Source organism: Carlito syrichta, unplaced genomic scaffold (genome assembly GCF_000164805.1).
Source record: "Carlito syrichta isolate Samal-C Ts95f unplaced genomic scaffold, Tarsius_syrichta-2.0.1 Scaffold307263, whole genome shotgun sequence".
NCBI lineage: Eukaryota > Metazoa > Chordata > Mammalia > Primates > Tarsiidae > Carlito > Carlito syrichta.
In genome coordinates, this window is record NW_007251359.1 from 160,370 (window position 1) to 176,461 (window position 16,092).

The 16,092-nt window shown below is 37.2% G+C and overlaps 1 protein-coding gene and 1 pseudogene across 2 annotated transcripts in view; both read left to right on the plus strand.

Moving 5' to 3' along the window:
* LOC103266660 overlaps window positions 1–3,908 on the plus strand; it is a 155,731-nt pseudogene extending 151,823 nt beyond the window's left edge. The window contains exon 3 of the transcript XR_002482321.1: window positions 3,385–3,908. The product of XR_002482321.1 is annotated as a 40S ribosomal protein S15 pseudogene (transcript). The remainder of the gene's footprint in view (window positions 1–3,384) is intronic.
* A 3,713-nt stretch (window positions 3,909–7,621) lies between these two features.
* LOC103266661 (serine/arginine-rich splicing factor 2-like) lies at window positions 7,622–8,488 on the plus strand. The gene is made up of 2 exons (XM_008064300.1): window positions 7,622–7,914; window positions 8,155–8,488. The coding sequence occupies exons 1-2, from the start codon at window positions 7,622–7,624 to the stop codon at window positions 8,486–8,488; spliced, it is 627 nt and encodes a 208-aa protein (XP_008062491.1).
* The last annotated feature ends 7,604 nt before the right edge of the window (window positions 8,489–16,092 follow it).

Here is a 16,092-nt window from a genome sequence, read left to right on the forward strand (position 1 = left end):
CTCACCTCAGCCTCCCAAAGGCGCGGGATTACAGGCTGAGCCACCGAGCCTGGCTAGGATATTTAAACCATCATTTACAATGAGAGCATAAGCCAAACTTCAGGTGCTGTGCTCACCACAGTTACTGCAAAGAAGTGTTGGAGCTTAGTTGAAAGAGGCAATAAATTGATTTGGTTCAACTGACACGAGATAATGAACAAATTTTAAGAAATTACTTTTCATCCCAGGAAAGGGAAAACCACAAGTTCAATGACTTTTATAGCTTAGCTTTTTTTATTTATTTATTTTTTAAAAACAGTAACAGCAGTATTTGAACAGAAAATAAGTCAAAAACTTTTTTTCTGGAAATAAAAACTATTTTATAATGCAATGTCACCTTCTCTTTTATTTATAGGGTATTGACTAGAACAAAAATCCTTCAGTAACCTTCAACTCACTTCCTGGTTAAGAATATTAGAAGCTGAAAGTAATATTAAATATAAAGCAGCTCAATTCTCATATTTTATTGATGTAGTATCTGATATACAGAGAAGTAAAGTACTTTTCCCATAATCACACCACTGATTGTTGAATCAGGCCTAAGAATGCAAATGTCAGCTTCGTACTATCCTGATCACACTATGAACTAAATTATGAGTCAAGTTTTTGCTTTATATTTATTTTTCTCATGAAAAGAGAATTGGGGCAACATAAGGAATAACAAATACAATCAGTTTTTCTGTCTTAGTGGATAAGATTTGTATTTCTTCCAGTAAGGTTCTTGAGATATGACGACAAGCAGAAGTCATAAATTGTTGTGCAAAATGAAGACACATGAAACCAAATCAACTCTAGTTATAGAGCAGACCCTGATTAATAAGCAATTCATATTATTGACCAAAAGGTGAGACAAGGCCTGAGTCTTCATTTCAACATAAGGATTAATTTAGAAAGCAAAAATGTAAACAGAATCAGGAGGACTCATAAAGGACTAGAAAGACACCCAAGTTTCCATTATTATAATGTCACTTATCAGAATTGATCTAAAAATTTTCTTCAGTCACCTGTACATATACAATGATACTATTTAAAATAGAACATTTTTATAATTGTATGTGATTTTAAAATAAAACCACAAACACAGTTGACTTAGAAGGTAAAGAGTTAATTTAAAAGAATATGGGACTCTAAGGCAAAAACAAAACAAAGCAAAGCAACAATAGCAAAACATTTTGAAGGCTCTCTCTTGCAATATGAGGCACTTATTTTAAATTATTAAGCAGGGAAACACAAGGCGTTATGACCTCTTACTGTGGAGATATTAGTATAAGATATTGTGCCAGTCTCAAGGTGCTCAGCCTTAGGGAGGCAGGACCAACATACAGGATGCACTTATTCTGTTTTTCCTACATCCAGCTTCATTTTCTGCGATCTTTACACTGTTGCCTTGGAAGTTTGCCCCATTAGAATTGTATTTGCCAGGATTCCTTACTGGTTTCTACTTGCGTTCAGCCAAAGACAAATATTAACTGGATGTCAGAGAGAAGAAAAGTTGGGACTTATCTCCCCACTCCTTCCTTGTTCCAGAGCCGCATCGTGAGCTACTGCTGAATATCTCCACAACTTGCTTTAACCTGGGCAGACCCACTTACAAAGTATTTGTTCTCACCTTTGTGGTAACACTTTTCCCAACTCTTGCCCTTCAGCTCTATAGGTGGTAAAAGCTTCATGCTTTTGCTGCTCTTTGAATGCCAACAACATTTTTCCTTTTCTGCCTTCACCTGTACACATCTCTTTAACAGCAGCTTCATTAAACTTTGTTCAATTCAAATATTTGAAATGAATTTCTTTTTTTTCCAGGAACCTGACTGATAAGCAAGAGACAGACAGACACACACACACACACAGAGTTCATTATGTGATTTTCAAAAAAGAATCTAGTTGACTTTTTCTCCAAGTATATTTAGAGAAAGAATACTGTATTTACTGTATTGAAATAGTACAGTTTGTAGGGCTATGTGTGTTTGTGTGTGCCTCTCTCTGTGTGTGTTGTGGTGGGAAAAGGGGAAATGTGTTCTTTGGTGAAATATTTTTATGAAATGCTGGTGTCATAGAAGTTAAAAAAATTTCTGTTTTCTGTCATTCAGTTTTTAATATGCTAATACTGTATGTCAGCTGCTAAGAAGAACATGTATATGTAGCACTTGCCAAACATATCTCAACCCAAATTATATTTTTCTTGGATCATCTCCTGAGAACAGTGATTCTTTGACCATATCAGGGAAAGCACTAGGTGTTGTCAGCTAAGGGTAGAAATCCAACTTCCTTGGAGTGACTGGACTTGAGTCTCGAACATTTCCCTTTTAGATATTGTCCTCCTTCAAGAATTTACCAGGAGCCTACTCAGTTTTTTGTTTGTTTATTTTTAGGACTGAAGGGCCTGGACTCAAGTAAACCGAAGTGCTGCCCCAAGATCATTAATATATTTCAGTGTATGCTGAATGTTGCAGCCTGAGGATAACGACAATAAGACAACAAAGAAACATCAACTGGGGAAGACTGACAAGACTCCTACACAGAACTAAAATGTGAAAAGGCCTTGAGTGGCCACATGCTCCAGGATTATATTTGGGGTTTCTAGGCTCTATAACTTATGAGTTTCTAAACTCAGAGGTTACCGGTTTTGGAGCTCTGGCTCACAATCCTGAAGTCATAAGAAATTTGGGAAATTTGGGGATGAAACTCAAATAAAAAATTTATTGAATTACACTAGTGAGTATTACTTTATAATGGACTTTAGTTTCTTGTGTTTATTGTTCAGTATATTTTCTTCCAGGTGGCATATCTACTTGGAAAGTCACAGTACAATTATAAGGTTACTTGATGATGTGAAATTGGGACAAAGGGAATTATTGGAAACACCTTAGTAGCTAGTATGTCGATCTCCAAGGCACAGATGTCCAGTTCTGCACTCACATTCCTTTTTCACAGGATAGAGAAGAAGGTATCTATGATTTCATGACAAATATTTATGGTTTATATTGAAATAATCTGTGGAAAATAATATTCTTTTTTCCTATTAAGTAATAATTGTAATTGTTGTAGGTTTAAGGAAAAAAAAACAATGTCTGTTTTGTTTATGATCACATTCAATTGCTTGACTGAGTATGGCTTGTAGCAGATGCTCAATTACTAATAAACAATAGCTTTTTCACTTATTAATTCATTTAATCAAATTAATGGATAATACTTTGCACTCACCTAATTTTCTCTTTTGAAAAAAATCTTTGTAGAAATGGGGTCTCACTATGTTGCTCAGTCTCATACTGAACTCCTGGCCTCAAGCAATCCTCCCAACTTGGCCTCCAAAAGTGCTAAGATTAAAGTTGGGATCGCCTTTCCGAGGAGCCGGCAAGAAGGCGGAAGTGGAGCAGAAGAAGAAGACGATTTTCCGCAAGTTCACCTGCCGCAGCGTGGACCTGGACCAGCTGCTGGACATGTCCTACGAGCAGCTGATGCAGCAGCAGAGCGCACGGCGGCAGCTGAACCAAAGCCTGCGGCGGAAGTAGCACTCGCTGCTCAAGCTGCTGCACAAGGCCAAGACGGAGGCGACCCCCATGGAAAAGCCCAAGGTAGGGAAGACGCACTTGTGCGACATGATCATCCTGCCGGAGATGGTGGGCAGCATGGTGGGCAGCATGGTGGGCGTGTACAACGGCAAGACCTTCAATCAGGTGGAGATCAAGCCGAAGATGATTGGCCACTACCTGGGTGAGTTCTTCATTACCTACAAGCCTGTGAAGCACGGCCGGCCTGGCATCGGTGCCACCTACTCCTCCCGCTTCATCCCATTCAAGTGGTCGCTGCCAATAAAGGCACGCCTGTCCAAAAAAAAAAGGCAGGGTCCTACCTATACCTTAAAGTTGTAATATCATATATTGTTTCTCTGCTCAAAGATATTAATTTAATATTTTTACTTTTGCCATACTATTTCACTTCCCTATTTTAAAGTTACTGGTCTCTAATGTTCTTACCTTCAATGTAATGTACAGCATTTTATTTCTGGTGGCCCAGTATCCTAATGTTTCATTTCAAGTTAAGAGGTTCTAAAGCAGTCATAAAGTATATTTAATCAATTCATTTACTTCTTTCATGTAGTAGATAAGCTGAGAAATATATGGTCTCTAGAACAGTTCTGTATACATAGCACTAAGTCTACAAATATTTGTTAAAAATAAAGAAATAGGAATATTGAGCAAGCAGAATGAAAAGCTTTCATTCCACTTCATATTATTTGAGTTGTAAGTTTCAGATAAGTTGATTGTATACTTACCAGGTTCTCAAACTACCTCATAAAATATGACTGTTTATTTCAAAAAGGGTTAATATTTATTACAGTTATTGCCCAAAATCATACACAGTGAGAGGAGAAAGTAAAATAGGATCATATGTTTCCTGACTTTCAAATTAGGGATATGTCCTTTAAACAATAAACCTCTAAAGTTTATAAAATAATTTTAACTTGCTCCAAATCATACAGTGATAGTCAATTTGAGTAAACTGTTGCCAGAGAAGTGACTTCAACAGAGTTGCCTGTAAATTATTATTGTGAAAATAATTTTTATTATGTTAATTAAAATATTCATTTCAATAATTTTTGTCAAAGTTTCAAAAAATAAACATTTCAATAATTGTAGGTAAGTCAAGTTTTGAAGCTGCAAAAAAAAGTAAATCAACTGGCGCAACTCCCTTATTTAAGAAAGACTAAAATTTGACTTGTATCAAGCAGTGTGACTTATTAGTGGTACAGCCAGGATAAGACTCTAAGTCCCCGAAAGCTGATTCAGTAGCCTCTCCTCTCTGACATAAATCAAACCTGATTTTCATAAATATAAGATGTGTTCTCATAAATTGAATTGATAAAATGATATAGCCATTTAAATGAATAGAGATTAATATAATTTTATGACACTTCTGACAAATATGTTGTTACTTTTTTAAGTGAGAAAATACCCATTAATTCACACAACTTGAAATACTTTAAGGAAACTCGTGCAATTGAAAGTTAAAATCCTTTTTATTGAGAAAATGATGAAGTAGCTTGAACAACTAAAAAATTTCAATTATTAATACATGTTTTTCAGTAGGTCATAAAATAACTTTGTTAAAATTCAAAAAAACTGAAAAAAAGTAAAGAAAATGATGGAGAAATGGAAACAGTGCAAAAAAAAAATCAGCAAAACTACTACCTAAAGTACTGTGGAAAATAGCAAGTGTACCTAATAAGCTTATGAATCTGGATAAGGAGATCTCTAAAAAGAGTTTCTAAAAATTCAGCTGACTTCTAAATGCCAATTATAATATATATATTGAGAAGATAGGAACTGTTCAGTTTTTGAACAGAATATAATCAAAATATAAAATTTCCAGGACAGTCCTTTCAACCAAGATAAAGTTTAAAGTTAAACAATATCCTTCTGTGATAAATCACTGAGTACTATAGAAACAAAGAACTGAGTACCACATGTTCTCACTCATAAGTAGACCCTGAACATTTACCATAATACTACAAGAGACGGATTGGCAGTAGCAGGACACTGCCAGGGGAGGGAAAGGGGACACATAACATCAATAAGAGTACTTGATCTTAAGCCAGGTGAAGTGGGAAACAAAGGGAGGCCCAAACTATAGCTGTACGGTGACCACTTGTATACCTAATCATGAATTGTACCCCACATCTTTTAAATAAATAAAATAAAACAAACAGTATTACCCATGGAGAGGGAGAGAGCATAGGTGCACCAGGGATGCTACGGTAGTGTACATTTTCATGTTTATTTTTTTCCCCTAGAAATTTAAAAACATATGAAGTCTTTAAATTATGTTAAAAAGAAAATTCTTTAAAAAAGATTTTTTTAAAAAGCCATATTACTCTACTAGAAGGAAAATCAAACCACTTTTTATTATAGGAACCTCTGCAAAAGGAAAAAAATGGCCTTCAGAGCAAATAATAAAATTTGGACAGTAAAATGTGGTTTCAGGATAAACATGAATTAAAGGATGTAGAAGATTTTCTTCTTAAGACCTCGAAAGGATTTCAGAATATTCCTCACAAATCCTTTTTGCTAAGCAAGAGAATTCTAAGAATCCAAAAATGTGGTCTGGCATCAGACCATGAGCTGACCGTCCAAGATAAATGATGATCTGCCTTGGAAAGAAATGTGGGTGTGCCTCTTGTCTAATGGAGTAACTGCCTTATTGGAATCATAAGCAAGGAGAGATGGAGAGAGGGGAGGGAGAGAGAGAGAAAGGGGAAGAGGTGGAGGAGGAAGGAGAAAAGGAGAAAAGAGAGACGAGGAGGAGGAAAGGACCCAGGAAGGGAGCAAAAGCAAGCCCTACTGTCTCCTCTCAGAATTCCTGAGTCTAGTCTCAGCATTGTGAGATTAAATAATGATAAATTGTTGTTTTCAGCCACTGTTTTGATATAGGTTGCTATGCAACAAAGGATAATTAGAGCACATATATGCTATATGCAATTATAATGTGCAATAAATTTTGTAGCTTGTAAAAAGTACACTATACTGAGTGAAGGAAATAAATATTTAATAAAACATTTTTTTCTACTTCTACCAGTCATTGTAAAACTCATTCATTGGCGTGTAATGAAAAATAAACATAATTCATGAGAATTTGTCTTATCATCAATTTGATGAAATATTTATTAACTTTAATATTGTTTTCAAACTTTTTCAGCTTTATTGAGTTGCAATTTATAACTAAAAATTTTATATATTTAGGTATACAACTTGATGTTTTGATATGTACATTATGAAATAATCACCACAATCAAGCTAATTAACATACTCATCACCTCACATATTTACCATTTTCTTTGTTGTTGTGGTGGTAAAAGGTTTTTTTTTAACTTTTTTTAAAAAATGAAACCTACATTAAATGGACTTACTCCATCAGACAGCATATTGGGTCAATTAATAGAGAAGCAGTAAATTCTATTAGTCTGGGCTATATTCAATTATGTAATTTGAGATCACACATCATGACACCTTTGTCTCAACTTTTCAAGCAGCCTATATAGTTTCTGATTACAGAGAGGTGGCTCTCAATCTCTTTGCCTGTTGACATAGTACGATTGACTCACTTTTGCCTGCTCATGATTTGTTTGCTTTTTTGGTTTTTGTCTTTATGTAAGTTTCTAACCTACAAGAATCAGCATCGCAAAGGAATTTCAAATAATTATATCAATAACATGAATACATTTTTCCATACTTCCAACTGGACGTTTAAGTTTATACTGAGTTACAAAATAATTGTGTATGATAATAAACACTCATTTTTAAAAATAGTATGGAGTTGTTTCTCTGTTTCTCAATCCCGTCTCAGCTCAAAAGGTGAGTGGGATTGCTTAGAACATTCTAGAGTTGCTAACCACCCACAGGCACCAGAAAGCAACTGACAAAGGGGCGGAGCCTCGACTGAAGCCCTCACATCCTCTTTGGTTACGTAGGGGCGGAACGCGTCACATCCGCCTGGGTTACGTACGTAGCAGCGGAACTTTTCCGGGTTATTACGTTCAGGGTGTTCATTTCTGAGAGGCTTCATTCAGGCCAAGCTTTCAGTAGCTATGAGTTTCAGTCGCCCTCTTCCCAATGTGGAAGGCATGACCTCCCTCAAAGTGGACAACCTGACTTACCGCACTTCGACCAACACTTTGCGGCGTGTGTTCCAGAAGTATGGGAGCATCGGCGATGTGTACATCCCACGGGACCGCGTCACAAAAGAGGTCCGTGGCTTCGCCTTCATCCGCTTCCACCACAAGCACCACGCTGAGGACGCCAGAGAAGCCCTAGACGGGATGATGTTGTATGGCCGTGAGCTGCGGGTGCAGATGGCGCACTACGATCGCCCCAGAGATCCGTGCTATCACCAACCCCAGAGAATGTCGTCTTCCGGCAGGTATGAAGGAGAAAACTACAGACGCCACAGCCATAGCCCAAGGCGTCGTCAATCCAGCCCAAGGCGTCGGCATTCTAGCCCAAGGCGTCGTCATTCTAGCCCAAGGCGTCGTCATTCTAGCCCAAGGCGTCGTCATTCTAGCCCAAGGCATCGTCATCCCAACCATTCCAGTAGCAGGAGACGATCCCGTACCCGATTCAGATCCCGATCCCGATTTGAATCCCGGCGAAGATCTCCCTTAAGCCCTCCCAAGAGGGAGTCTCGCTCTCACTCTCAATCTCGGTCTCAGTCTCGGTCTCGGTCTCGTTATAGCTCTCGCTCCAGCTCAAGTTCGAGCTCTAGCTTTCGCTTTCACTGTCACTCCCGTGCGAGATCTCCATCAACCTCCAGATCTCAGTCTACTCAAAGATCCAAATCCAAGTCCTTCTCAGTGGCCAGATCTAGCTTGCTGACCAGGTCCAGCTCTAGGTCCAGAAGCTTCTCATCAAGATACAAGAAGAAATGCAAGCTGACATCCAAGAGTGGCTCCAAGTGACATGAAGAAGAAGGAATGCTATCTTACTAGGTTAATGATTTATCAGCAAGCAACCTGAGGACTGAGTGGGGAAGTACATTCAATTGACTGATGAGTCCTTGAAAGAAGCCTTTAGCGATTGCATAGCTTGTTTTGTCAAATGTATAACTTTGTATTTGTTTTAAGCCTTCCATCACTTTATTTTATGTCAATATCTTGTGAGTTGGTGAGGTGAAAAATTTCAATTCTCATAATTGGTTTGGATATTTGAGGTAAAATTTTCATTTTCATTAGAGTGTTGACTTTTTTGGTTTGAAGGTAAACAGATTATTATTTTAACTTCTGAACTCCTGATTTAAGAAAATGTATCCAACCACTTCGTGTTGAGTAGCCCCAAATGGTCTAGTGATTAACTCATTGCCTTCATTCTTTAAAATTAAAAACGTACAAAAGTTGCTATAAATGTATTTATATGTGTTGTTTATCTTCAGGTCTAAATGGTAATCTGAGCCTACATTCGTATGAAAACATTTCAAATGAAAAAACTTGATATTTTAAGTATTATTTATGAAGCACAGTTCTAATCTCTTAGATATTTTGGTTAGGTGTTATGGTGATGTTTTTCAGTGCAGAGTGTTTGAATATTTCATGTTTTCCTCTGGTTCCTACTATGTTGTACAGAAACAAAGGGCTGTCCATTTCATTAAAACTATCTGACACCTACACTTCTAGTCACCCAGATCTTGCATATCTATAACAGAGATCACATCTAGCTGATGATAAATGCAACTTTATTTTTTTCTCTCATTCCCAAAATGGTGAATCTGAACATTTTCATTTAATGAGAAATGTTAACAAAGCAAATGATTTGTAACTCTGTAAATACTTATAACACACTGTGTTGTTTTATCTGTTGTTTATGCATATGTATACCATAACCATATTCTGAAGTTTGATTCAAACATTTTTCTTGGTGTTTTTAAAAAATAAAAATTTAAAAGTTCAGTGTGATTATATACTCATTCATAAACAAAAAGACATTGAGGTCATCCATTTCGAATGTTGCCTTATAAACAATAAATTTTCAAGACAACAGAGACCCAGGGTGTAAATATTTTAATTTAGCAAGCTACAGTCAAAAGTTTCACACAAATGCTGCTGCATCATGGCTTTGTTCCTCAAGGTTGTCATGACCATCCCCTGGCTTATCTCTGAATCTTTAAAGAAGGCAGTTAAAGATTGCCTTCTATGGCTTAATACTCCATTTCAACATACTGTTTTTGAATTAATGGGAGACAGTTGCTTCTAGCTTGACATTAGAGTTAGGGCCTGATCTGATTCCCTTGCTTCTCTGTTAGTTCAGCATTTGCTGGCACTAATTTTAGCCCCAATCAACCTTTTATTTTATTTTATTTTATTTTATTTTATTTTATCCAATTTCTGTCTGTTTAGTAGCATGCTGGCTGTGAGTAACCTTTTATTTTTACTTCATGGTTGTCAATTCAGCACTCTAGTTCAGGCAGTTCAGGCCAGTTTCTTTTGTCTAAGCCACTGACTAAATCAAATTTGAAAAATACATTCAAACTTCTCATATTACAATGTATGAAACTGAAGTCTAGAGACATTCAATGATTGGAATATCACTGGTAGATTTCAACTTGAGTCTCATTTCTCAACCCTCTTTCCTATATTTTGAATTACCTCAGTGTATTGCCTCTCAATATACTGAGTTGAAGTGATATTTGAGAACATCATTTATGATGCTTGGGAGCAAATATTAAAAGCAAGGTTTTTAAATAGAAAATAACTAATGTAGCACCTCAAGGTTTGAGATGAAGTACATTCTCATTGCAGAGGAAACTTCAAAACCTAAAAGAAATCTGCTATTACCAGTATCCAGAAACTACACTGAAGTGAGTGGTTATTAACCTAGCCAAACATCTGTTTAAACTTTTTAAACCACATCACACATGTATGTGTGTGTGTGTGCGCGCACACACACACACACACACACACACACACACACACACACACACACACACCTCCTAACACCAATTAAGACTTTGCTAAACTTAGGCATCTTAAAAATCCCACCAGGGAGCTAATTGGCTACAAAACATTATCTCACTCTTTATTAAGGTATCAGCGAAAGACATTTTATTTTCCACCAGGACCATTTTCTTTCTTAATATAAACCAAATGTTCTGGGATATTTTACTTCAGATATCTTTTCTTCATTTCAGAATGAAATGGACTGTTATTGGGCAAAAGTTTCAGAGTACATTGTACAATAAACAATTTTTTTAAAAAACAGGAAAATATTGAAAAATCTCATGGCACAGAGAAGTAGGAAATTTACTTAACAGATTAACATTCTACACCATGACCACGTTTAGTTAATAAATAAATGAAAAAGATTGTTGACTTCTCTCAACTCAATTATACTCAATTTCAGTGTCTAATAAATACTTACTAAACAAATGATTGACAGAAAAACTGCTTTTTAAATTTTTATAGAAAAATAAACCCAATTCAAATCTAAATTATATAGCCACATTAACATTATATAATTAACAATATCAAATAAGTTTCACATGAAAAATGTATCAAATACTGCTTTTTGACTTCAGATTAGATCACTGATCATATCACTCTTGTGTTACAACTTATTAGGGTTCTTCTTTGTAAGTGAAAGAAATCCTTCACAAGCTTACATTTTAAGAAGTCAAATATATTGATTTAAAGATCTAGAAAACCCAGAGCACATCAAGCTTCAGGTGTGTCTCGAAATTGTCTCCTGTTATATCTCGTTCTTGGATTTTGTTTTCCTCTGTCTCTGTATGTTGGTTTTGCTCATTATCCGGTAAAGACCATAGTCACGGCAACTTTAGGTTTATATCCTACCAGGTTAGTAACCACAGTAGAAAATAATTTCTCATTTTCAGTAGTCTAGATACTGTCTCAGAATTAACCCTTAATTGGACTGCTTTTGGTCACATGCTCATGATTAAGCCAATTACCATCATCAACAAGGTAAGACAGCTGATAAGACAATACTGGGTCATGCGCCCATTTCTTTATCTATGGCTATAAATTCAGCTGCATTGAAACCAATTCAACTGGACTAAGATTAAAGGGTGAGATTTTCCACTGGAAATTCAGGGTGTTATGAGTATATTAAGTGGATGCTAGGCAGACAAAAATTTTTAAAAACTTCCACTGCTCAAAAGATAAAATATTTTAATTTGTGTCTCATTTCTTGCAAAAATAAAACCCAGTTTGTATAGTCTATGTCAGTTATTCCTTCTAATTTAACAACATTTTCATTTCAACCTCAACATTGTAGCCACAGTTTCCCAGACAAACCAAAGCTTTTCAAGCTGTTCCTTCTGTTTGACATCCTTTCTCTGTACCAACACAAGCCCAACTGCCACTTTCTACCTTGCAGAAAACCATAATTCTCTTTAAAGATTCAGATTCAAATGTAGTATCTCTGTGAAACATTTCCCAACTCCCATTACATAACCAAAGTCACTCAGTCGTCTGTACTTACACAATACTACATAGATACTTTGATAGCATTTAACATAGAGTATTCTGATAATTGTATGTGATCCTTCTCTCACATGGAATGTGAATTCTTGGGAGTGCAGATTGTTGAAACATGTGACCTATCTTTAGTTGGTAGAATAGTAATGGGCTAAGTTTATATTGGATGGATTAATTTATTAAACAAGTCAAATTATGTAACACATTTCAAATTCAGTAAGCAAATCTTATGTTTATAGAGACAATGTAAAAGAAGGATTTCAAAATAAATGTTCAGTGAAGCTGGTAATCTGAGTGAGCCCAGAAACTGTTAAATGTCTATTTTAGATAGCATTTGAGATGAACACTATATTCACCAAGCCATTCAGGCTACACTGACACACATGGAACAAAATCAGCAAGATTAGAATTCATTACTATAAGCAAGCTATCATGGATCTGTTTTAAAAGTGCCTGTGATGTTCTGGTTATTTTCACATTTATAATACTTGGGAGAAAGAAAAATAAAAATGAAACAAGACACCTTTATGGGGAATTCTTCAGGAATTCTCTGGGTTAGCAGCAAACCACCCCACATTTTTCAACAAAGCTTGAGGGATTGTAGAATGCAAGATGAAGCCATCAAGAGTTGAAACTGAAAGGACCCAACTGAAGAGATTCAGCTCTGGTCCTGTTGAGTTATAAAAAACTGTAAGCTTTCTTAGTGAACCTCTATGATTCTAGGAATTTAGAAAAGATAGAAGTCTTTGGGCACCTGGAAATGTCAATTGCTGCACATAACTAGAATGACTTTGGCTTGACAGAAGAAGGCAGTCTCTGTAATGGAATAATCTGCATTTGGGTTCCGTAATTTAGTAATATCAATAACTGGACCACACTACAGCCTGAGAAAGACTCTTGGAAGCCTAGGAATAGGCTTATGTGGGTGGAAGGAGGTAAAGGACCGTACTTGACACTACATGCGCTCTTAATAAAGTTTGCTGCTTTTCCATGAAATAAAACCTAACCTGAATCCAATGCCTGTTCAGTAACAAGGAAGGATATAATGGATGCCTAGGCAATGGTTTCTGGCAGGCACAGAATGAAAGTAGGTCTCAGCCAGAGATTCACCAATAGCTGAAGAGCAGCAGGACCATCTACCACCCGAGGAGGGGCAGAGGACAAGCTTATGTGAAAGGGGAACCCACAGAGTGGGGTCCTGCTTCTCACAGAAAGCACAAAGTGAAAACAACAAAAACCCACTTTGGTGATTCAAATACTATGCCCTAACAGACAAACAATTTTCTGCCTGTTTTACAAGACGAAGCACTCAGATTCTGACAATGAAGATGATTGATTTGCAGCCCACCACAGAGGTCAAATAGGCCATTTGGTACAAAAGAAAATATTTTATTGGTTTATGTGTCTATTCTTGTAGCAATACCGGGCTGCTTTGGTTACTATAGCCTTGTAATAAAGTTTAAAGTCTGGAAGTGTGTGACCTCTCACTTTGTTCCTTTTGCTGAGGATTATTTTGGCTATTCGTGCTCTTTTCTATTTCCATATGATTTCTGTACTGTAGTTTCCAGGTCTGAAAAAAAATGATGTTGATAATTTGATGGGTATTGCATTGAATCTGTAGATTGCCTTGGATAGGATTGGTATCTTGAGAATATTAATTCTTCCAATCCATGAACATAGAGTGTTTTTCCATTTGTCTGTGTCATCCTTGATTTCTTTGAGCAGTGCTTTGTAGTTCTCATTGTAAAGGTCTTTCACTACTCTGATTAGGTGGATGCCAAGGTATTTTATATTATTTTTTGTGCCTATTGTGAGTGGAATTGTGCTTTTCATTTTGTGATCTGCCTGCTTGTTGCTGTTGTATAGAAATGCAATTGTCTTTTGCATGTTGATTTTGTAACCTGAGACTTTGTCAAAGTTCTTTATCAGTGCAAGAAGGTTTTTGACAGACTTCTCAGCATTTTCAAGGTAAAAAATCATATTGTCCACAAAGAGAGCTAGGTTAACTTCTTCATTTCCTATTTGGGTACCCCTGATTTCCTTCTCTTGCCTGATTGTTCTGGCTAGGACTCACAGTACTATGTTGAACAGGAGGGATGAGATTGATTCCGAAAGCAAAAACATGGTCTCTCAGTCAATTTATCTTTAAGAAAGTCACCAACAACAACCACTGGGAAAAGGAGATCATATTTAGCAAATGGTGCTGGGAAAACCTGGCTGACTACATGCAGAAGAATAAAACTGGACCCCTAGCTATCACCATATGCAAAAATCAACTTTAAATGGATCAAAGACCTAAACATAAGACCTTAAACTATAGGAATCATGAAAGAAAATGTCAGAAATACCCTTATACACATCAGAATAGGCAACAAATTCTCGACCAAGTCCCCAAAAGCAAGGGCTATAAAAGCTAGAATAGACAAGTGGAGCCTCATTAAACTGAAAAGCTGCTGCACTGCAAAAGAAACCATTAGGGCAGTAAAGAGACAATCTGCAGAATGGAAAAATATTGCAAATTATGCATCTGACAAAGGTCTGACATCCAGGAACTAGAAGGAACTCAAGCAAAGTAAAGGGAAAAAACCCATTTAAAAGTGAGCAAAGAGCCGGGCTCGGTGGCTCAGCCTGTAATCCCACGCCTTGGGAGGCTGAGGCGAGTGGATTGCCTGAGCCCGCGGGTTTGAGACCCGCCTGGGCAACTTGGTGAGACCACATATCTACAATAAATCAAAACATTAGCTGGGCCTGGTAGCGCGTGCCTGTAATTCCAGTTACTTGGAAGGCTGAGGCGGAAGGATCGCCGGAGCTCCAGCAGGTTGAGGCTGCAGTGGCTGGGAGTAGCCACTGTACTCCAGTCTGGGTGACAGAGTGAGACCCCAACTCAAAAAAATAAAAAATAAATAAAAGTGAGCAAAGGACATGAAAAGACACTTCTCAAAAGACATATAATCAGCCAACAGACACATGAAAAAACACTCATCCTCACTAATCATCAGATAAATGCAAATCAAAACTACCATGAGACATCACCTAACTCCGGTAAGGATGGCTATCATTAGTAAGTCAAAAAACAATAGCTGCTGGTGAGGGAGTGAGAAAAGGGAATGCTTCTTCACTGCTGGTGGGAGTGCAAGCTAGTTCAACCTCTATGGAAAGCAGTGTGGTGATTCCTAACTAAAAATCAACCTTATATATGATCTAGCAATCCCTCTCCTGGGAACATGCCTGGAGGAAAATAAGTCATTCTACAAAAAAGACACTTGCACACACATGTTTAGTGTTGCAGTATTCACAATAGCAAAAACATGGAATCAATCCTATTGCCCATAGAAAGTGGACTGGATAGCCGGGCGCAGTGGCTCACACCTGTAATCCCAACACTTTGGGAGGCAGAGGCAAGAGGATTGCCTGAGATCAAAGTTTCGAGACCAGCCTGAGTAACATGGTGAGATCTCATCTCTACAATAAAACAATTAGCCGGACATGGCGAGTCCAGTAGGTCGAGGCTGCAGTGGTCATGAGCAGTGTGCCACTGTGCTCCAGCCTGGGTGACAGAGTCAGACTCCAACTAAAAAAAAAAAAAATGGACTGGATAAAGAAAATATGGTACACATAGTCGATAGAATATTATGCAGCCATAAAGAAGAACAAAATCATGGACTTCACAGCAAATTGGATGGAGTTGGAGACCATCATACTAAGTGAACTATCACAGAAGCAAAGACCTGAATGCCGAAAGGTCTCACTCATAAGTAGGCCTTGAACATTATTCACATTAACACAAGGGAGGGATTGGCAGTCACTGAGCACCGCTAAGGGAGGGAAGGAGGGAGGAGGGTTGGGTGCACGTAACAACACAAAAGACTAAACTTCACGCAGCCTACTTATGTAGTTAATCTTCATTTGTACCCAACATGTCTATAATAACATTTTTAAAAAGTAAAAAGTTTTCGTTGATTTGTAAATAACCTGAGTGAGAAAAATTAAGATTAGGAGGGATAACAACTTACTAGGCAGTGTAGGTGAAAAAACAGAAGATTTGCTGAGACTGCTACAACAAATTAAGGAAGATC